This window comes from Asterias rubens, chromosome 9, assembly GCF_902459465.1.
Source record: "Asterias rubens chromosome 9, eAstRub1.3, whole genome shotgun sequence".
NCBI lineage: Eukaryota > Metazoa > Echinodermata > Asteroidea > Forcipulatida > Asteriidae > Asterias > Asterias rubens.
The window spans coordinates 6,564,930-6,572,600 of NC_047070.1; the positions used below are offsets into that span (position 1 = coordinate 6,564,930).

The 7,671-nt window shown below is 37.3% G+C and overlaps 1 protein-coding gene across 1 annotated transcript; it reads left to right on the forward strand.

The window, feature by feature from the left end:
• Window positions 1-59: 59 nt before the first annotated feature.
• On the forward strand, window positions 60-7,440 carry LOC117295051 (DENN domain-containing protein 10-like). The gene is made up of 7 exons (XM_033777621.1): window positions 60-117; window positions 1,387-1,586; window positions 2,579-2,807; window positions 3,514-3,625; window positions 4,849-5,060; window positions 5,643-5,737; window positions 6,638-7,440. The coding sequence occupies exons 1-7, from the start codon at window positions 78-80 to the stop codon at window positions 6,809-6,811; spliced, it is 1,062 nt and encodes a 353-aa protein (XP_033633512.1). The 5' UTR covers window positions 60-77; the 3' UTR covers window positions 6,812-7,440.
• The last annotated feature ends 231 nt before the right edge of the window (window positions 7,441-7,671 follow it).

Genomic DNA, 7,671 nt, shown 5'->3' on the forward strand with positions numbered 1-7,671 from the left:
AGTATTTTAAATATGTTTTGTTAACATTAAGTAATCATCATTATTTTGATTGTGTGAAAGAGGACAACAAAAAGAAAATGGCGGCGCTCATAGATCTTCTTGCTGCGGGTTTGATCGGTAAGAAAAATCAAACATTTGTGTACATTCGATGCATTTTATTGCCAAGAAAAATAGGTAGGGATTTACTGCTACTGTTCATTCTACTATGTGTTCACTTTGGTACCTTATTGTGAACGGATATAGGAACGTCCTTCGACAGGCACACCCTTTTAATTTATTTAACCCCATCTCTTCTCATCTCGCCAGTGCAGTCATTACGCCCCATACGCCCCCTTGCTGTGACTGTGAAAACGTAATTAATATTAAAAAATTATGTATGACAGGCCAGGTCATGGGGTTAAAAAATACCTTGTTGTGACTTGTGGTAATAAAAATATATGATATCATAAATATTTCAGTGGAAAGATTTTCGTATCCTGCCACAACTTTTTCACTCATTTTCACATTTTTAAATTAATTAAACAAGTTAAATTTATTAAAAAGTTATTTTATATACAGGAAATCTCGGATAACTTTCCGTATGGCGCCACCACTTTTTCACTCATTTTTACAAAAAGGGATATATCAATCAGGTAAATTAGATACTATATTATTTTATTTCGAATGAAAAAGTGGTGGCGCCATACAGAAACTTTTCCGAAATCTCATTTGACTCAATCATGTCAATGCTCAATTGTAAGGAAAAGGTTCCGTATGGCGCCATCACTTTTTCATTCGATATTAAATAATACAGTATCTAATTTACCTCAATGAGATATCCCTTTTTGTAAAAATTTCTGAAAAAGTGGTGGCGCAATACGGAAAGTTATCCAATTTCAATGGTGTTATTGTTTGATTTCATAACGAATGAAAAAGGGTGGCAAGATACAGAACATTTTTAAAAGGAATCTCATTTGACTCTATTCTATTGTATATTTGACTTCATAACAAATAAAAAAGTGGTGGCAGGCAATGGAAACTTTTAAGGTATCTCATTTGAATTGAGTAAATAAGTTGTAGACGTTGATTTATTTCAACACTAATCAAAAACTGTTACAGCATTCAAAGATATTTCCATTCAATTCAAGAAGAAACAAAATTAGAATTGCACAAAAATTACGTCTGCTGCTGAGTATGAATTTGTAGTTTGGAGAAAATGCATTTGGAGCGCCAACTGCAGCTTTGGGCTATTTACTCCCCTGTATAAGAAACTAAATGTAGTTATTATTAATATTCTTATTATCTGGGATGTTGTTTGTTTTAGGGGTATATTTTGTAAGGTTGCATACACTGACTTTTATCGACTGTACATAATTAAAGGCGTTTATTGTATCTTTTTTACTTTAGAGAAAGACGTCAACTCGGATGTATTATGGGTCTGGTCCTATCCTGTGATCAATGCCAAGCAACGAGATCTTATCCAGAGGAAAGGATGTCTAAACACTACACACAACGGTTCCTTGGTTCCCTTTGTGTATGGTCAACACAATAGGCAGTGGTTCTACATTAGCACGCAGGAAGTGGTCGACTCATCCACTCTCCCTAAGGTGTCAATAGTAACAACAGTTCATAGTAATACTAATAATAGTAATAATAAGTTAATAACTAGTTCTTATATGGCGCATCTACAATTAAGTATCAATGCGCTTTATATTCAGACATTAGTGCCCTGAGCCAATACCTTTCCTTTAAGCCCGGTTCATGGTTCATACTTCCTGCAAATGCAAATGCGAAGCGAATGTTGACGTCACAAAATTTGCAACGAATATTCGCAGCAATCAGCTCTGCTCAACTCACCTGCGAATATCGCTGCGAATGGGTAGTTGTGACATCAAATTCATGTCAAATTCGCTTCGCATTCGCAGGAAGTATGAACCGGGCTTTAATCTTTCTCAGCTCCCTGGGGAGGCTTTTTCAAACACAACAACAACCTCTACCCTCACAAGTACCCATTTATACCACTGGATGGAGAGAACCAGTTATGTGGGTAAAGCATCTTGCTCAAGGACACAAGTTGTTATTACCAGGATTCATTCAAACCAGAGGACCTTGAGTTCAATACTCTAAACCACTCAGCCATGACCACCTACTGATAAATTAATTAGATTTACTGAGCGCCTCACCTCTTCAACATTTTCACTTCCAAGTTTTGAATTTTTACACTGGAACTGAGGCCATTGATTTTAGCTTTGGGCTGGTAAATCGGGCTAGACTTAAAGGGTAGGTACACGTTTGGAAATTACTCAAAACAAATATGAACTTAAAAACTGACTCGGTAACAAGCATTGGAGAGCTGTTGATAGTATAAAACATTGTGAGAAACGGCTCCCTCTGAAGTAGCATAGATTTTGAAAGAGGTAATTTCTCACTAAAATAATAATGAAAGAGGTAATTTCTCACTAAAATACGCGAAGTGAGAAGACTGGTCTTTGACAATTACCAATAGTGTACCTTCCCTTTAAGTGCAGATCTCTTGGATTTTTTCAATTGAACCAAAAATTTGCCTTACATTTTTTAGTGATTTTGCTTTATTTTTCAGGTCAAAAGTTTCTCTCTTGTGCTCCTAACAAGAGACTTCAACCCGGAGAAGTACAGCCTGTTGACCAAGATCCTCTGCCAGGCCTATGTGTCGTCGGGAAACCCTGCCTCATTGCTAGAACATTACTTATCAGTCATTACAAAAGGGAGCTGTCAGAGTGAGAACAATGGCATGTTCCAGGTTCGGGATTTTGACTTGAGGAAAGCTTACGCTACAGCTTCCATAAAAGGTTCTTTTCTTTAAAATGTTACGGCCCCTGCTTTTCTAAATGATTTTTGGTTGCACAAAGAAGAATTGACTAGAGCGGGATAGGAACCAACGCCCTATGGTTTAACTGCCAGCCGTCTACCAACTGAGCCATCTAGCCCTATGTTGGCGGTCTCCCGTGTCAGTCTCTCTTTGTTCAACCCCAATTTTTTTGTTTTGAATTACCCAGTCAGTTTCCCTTGTTGATGTAACTTTTCTACTAATATAACCACAAGACAAATTTACTGAGTAAATTAAATTCAAATTTTGGGTACTTTTTAAGGATGGTGGATCTTCTCCTGGGATTAGAGAAGTCGCACACAAAGATCTTGCAGGGGTGCAGAGCTCCGAGATGTTTTGACTGGTAGGCTTGAAAAATATTATGTTCTTTATAGGATTTGGGGCATTGCATGGTGAGGTATCAATATATATTTGGTTATCGGTAACACCATGTGTGTGTCTACTTGCCAGGTAGAGTTTGTTCTTAGAGAACTGTCTTGCTTTATTCTACTACCGCGGAGTAGATGTTTGGGGGGTTCGGGAGACTTCTCAGTTCTGAAAAGAACTGTCCTGCTTATGTTCTAAGTTCCTTTGATTGATGCTTATATACATAACTGTGCAGTCTGGTAACAATTGGCAACTTGCATTTCCCAAAAATAATTCCTTTCTCTATTTATTTTTTTGCCCAGATGTCATCAATGCTTTTGAGTTGGAGTCCATCCTGATTTATACAGCTTTACTGCTGAAGAAACGCGTAGCAGTGTACCACTCCAAAGTAGAAGAACTGCTTGATTTTGTAAGGTAACGTTTATCAAAAGTACACACCTCAAAGAAGAGTTAAAGGAACATTACAGAATTTGTTTTTGCTAACAAACAGTTGCTGGCAGTGTAAGCACTTTATGTAATCCACCATATACATTAACTGACAAACCTGTAGAAGTTTGAGATCGATCGGCCATCTGGGTCACGAAAGAATAGTGAAAAACAGATTACAAATTTTGCATTGCATCGATGCCAAAATAAAAATGAATAAAACTGCTCACTGATCGATAAACTCCAAATGCGAAGTTAGATTATTTATTTCTCATCAAATATGACATTTCAGACAGAAATATTTCAAGGGATGTTTTCAACTATCATCATCATTAGACCATGTCAGTTTTATGTAAATCTGTGTTCTGCACGATTTTTGTTTCTTACCAATTCTGTAACGTTCCTTTAAACATATCCAGGTCCAGTGTAAAGTCGGGGTGAAAAATTCAGAATACCGCAGGGCTTGCAGCTCAACAATTTAATTAGACTAGAATTCTGTTTGCAAATTAACAAATTATTTTTTAATTTAACCAGCTTGTAGGGAAGGGTTTCCTCGTAAATCTTATTGGTAAATGTATTCGATACTCAATTTAGCAGACTCAAATTTCAACATTTTCACATCTTTTTTAGGATGATAAATTTGCATTTTTTTGTGTTTCACTATTGCACCGATATATATAAAAAAGCAATGTATACTCAGTACTTTTCCTACTGGACATCGGCCTGGCATGGACGGATTTATTGGTGATCAGTTTGAATTGCGAAACACCGCACTAGGTTTTAAGTCTAAGTTCAAAGTAACTCGGTGCCCGCCTGATTCTCAAAAATGACCCTGCAGCCACAAAGAGTCCCGTGGTGCCTAGAAATTCATTGCAAACTATTCACAAAACCCATCGCAAGCTAATTGTGACTGGAGTATAGCAAAACTTATGTTAGGACATACAACAATTTTTGCTGTGACACAATGCTAAATAAATCTGCAATGCATAACCAATAAAGTCGAGTTCAAAAAAAAACAACGCTGCTTCGTCCTTGATTACAGAGCATTACCAAGCCTGGTATGGCATCGGCAAAACTGGTCTCTACTTTACCCATGATGGTGCTTTCGGAATACATAAAACAGATCGTACATGTATGAACTTGGAACTGATTGGGTTAACCAGTCAAAGTTGAAAATGACAGAAACGCTTCTTCTGCCTTGCTTTTTATAGAGCATTACCGAGCCTGGTATGGCATCGGCAAAACTGGTCCCTCCTCTACCCATACGTTGATCTGGAGTCCGAGGATGAGATACAGGAATTGAAAGGAGCTTCGTCTTACATTGCTGGATTCACCGATCCTGTTATTGAGAATAGGACCAATCTCTTTGATGTTTTTATCAACGTCCCGACCGGTGAAATCACAGTTAATCCTACCGCTAAAGGTAATAAGATGCCATTTTACAATTATTTTTCTTCTTGTGAGCGCCTTGATCACCCTTGGGTGGATACTTTTTGCAAATCATTGATACTAAAATTATCTTTTATTTTTAAGGTAGGTTTTGCAACATAAGTGTCTCTGACCCATTGATTATTCCTCACACTGATTATTTGTTGTAGTTCTTCAACTGGAAATTGAATTTTAGGCAGCAGTTTTCGTTTCACTTTTAGTGGGAGACTGCCAGTATTTCAAAACTTGGAGTGTGAGTCTATTGCGAGACTTGCTTCAGTAGATTTCATTGCGACAGTGATAAGTTTAGTTTTCAGCAGCAGAGTACATTTCTTGACTTGAGCCAAATGGTGAAAAGGCCATCTTTTCAATGTTCCTCAAAAGATATGAATCACAGTTTCAGATTATTTTTGTCAAAAACAACTCTCACCTCTGAAATAAGTAGCAAATCAAAGTAACTTTAGTTAACCCCCCCCCCCAAAAAAAAAGGATAGTATAAACAAATTTAAAATACAAAAAATTAAACAATAACCAAGTATGAATTTACTGTCTTACTTGCTTATGTTTTCCTTGGTAGAATATTTCACGTTGGGTAAGCTGCATAAAGACATAGCCAAGGTGATGGTTACCAGTGCTCAGGATGAGTCCATAAGCAACAAACAGACCATTGTGGTGAGTTTAGTCATCTCCTTCGTTGATGTCTTAGAAGCCTTCGGCAGCTTTTGAAAGGATAAAGCATTTTAAGAAACATTTCAATTTACGTTCCGTCACGTCATCCCTATGTTTCGACACCCCTATGTTCCTACAGGCACACTAAAAATGCAGCACCTTGTTTAATGGTGCATACATATTTGGATATTATGTTGTAAAATTTGCGATCCCTACAGCGGCCGCAAGTCTTGCAAATAATTATATAATATCAAAGTTTTAGATAGCGCATGTTTCTACCAAACAAGGTACTCAAGGCGCCGAGTATATACAAACTTTCAGAAAGATAGGTTATTGCAGTGATGAGTTCTGAGACCCAATTATTTAGCACCTTAAAGGTTTACAAGGTGCTATGGCGCATTTAGCAGCCACAGCCAGGAACACCGGGGCGAACCCCTTCTCTTTTCGACAAGTGCACTGGGTTCTTTTACATGCATTACACAACACATGGGACCAACAGCTCTACGTCCCATCCGAAGGACGAAGCAACGGTTAAGTGTCTTGCTTAAAGACACAAGTGTCACGGCTGGGGATTTGAACCCATACTCTGCTGATCAGAAACACCAGAGTTTGAATTCGGTGCCTTTAACCACTCGGCCACTACACTTCCATAAATATCTAGACATGTCTTGTCAAACTTTTTTTTTTTGAAAATATTACACCTTATTTAGTTTTTAAACCCCCCCCCACCCCCCAAAGTGGTCATGGTTGAAAACTTCCCTTGAATAATTTTTGCCTGAAATAGTAGTTTTGGAGAAACAAGTTGATCTTAGCACAGAGCTCAATAGTGTTCCATTTAATGTTAATAATTTCCTTTGAAATTTTGCCTGAATTTGTGGCCAATTTATTCACATTGAATTGCAGGATATTTCAAACAAGACGATGGAATTAATCAACAACTTAAAATCCCTGAGTGACTCTGGTCCCAACGGATCAGGCAAAGTCAGCATCGAGACGTTGCATGAACGTAAAATGCCACCAGCCACAGAGAGCTTCCTGTTCAACCTTGCCGCTGCAGAAGGAATGGCACAAGTCTAGTAAGATGTGTACACAAAATGAGAATATTTTTTGCGGCAAATTGTACTAGTGCAGAAGGACCAGCCGGGTCGAATAGGATGTGTACACAAACTGAGAATGTTGGTGTTGGTAAATCTTGCTGGTAAAGAAGGACGGGCACAATTCTAATATTAGTAAACCTGCTTGTAAAGAAGGACCAGCACAAGTCTAATAGGATGTGTAAACAAACAGAATATTTTGTATTAAAGTAAATCGTGCTAGTGCGAAAGGACTGGCACAAGTTTAAGAAGGATTTCTTTCTGTTATGATGTGCTTCACAACCAAGCCACTAACAGACTGGCACAAGTCTAGTATAAAATGGCAAATGGGAACTTGCAAACTTAGGCCCAATTTCATATTTAGAGAGCTGTGCTTAGCTTCTTTTTGGTGTGCTAAAAAAGCAAAGGTATACGGGAACCAGTCACAAGTAGTACATGTACAATCTGGGTTTTTTTTGTGCTGGTTACCTTTTTCTGGTAAGCATAATTTGTTTGTGCTTAATTAGTTTTTGTACTAAAGCAGCTTCAAGAATTAGGACTCTTTTGGGCCGTTCAATGAATTTACACACAGAGAATGCATTTGAATTGTTTCAAAACAATTACATATTATTTGATATGTTATTTTTTTTTAACAATATATAAAAACAGCTATACGTATAAATTGACTCTATTATTAATGTATCCCTGTGTATAAGACAAGTTTTGTCCTTGCGTATTTTGTTTAAAGATGTTTAAAGAGTCTATAAGTGTTATACTTGTTTTTTACATGCTAATGTTATACTTTTGAAAAGAAAGCGGCTGGTATGCCTTAAAAAAAATTAAATTGCTTGTGGTTAAAGACAC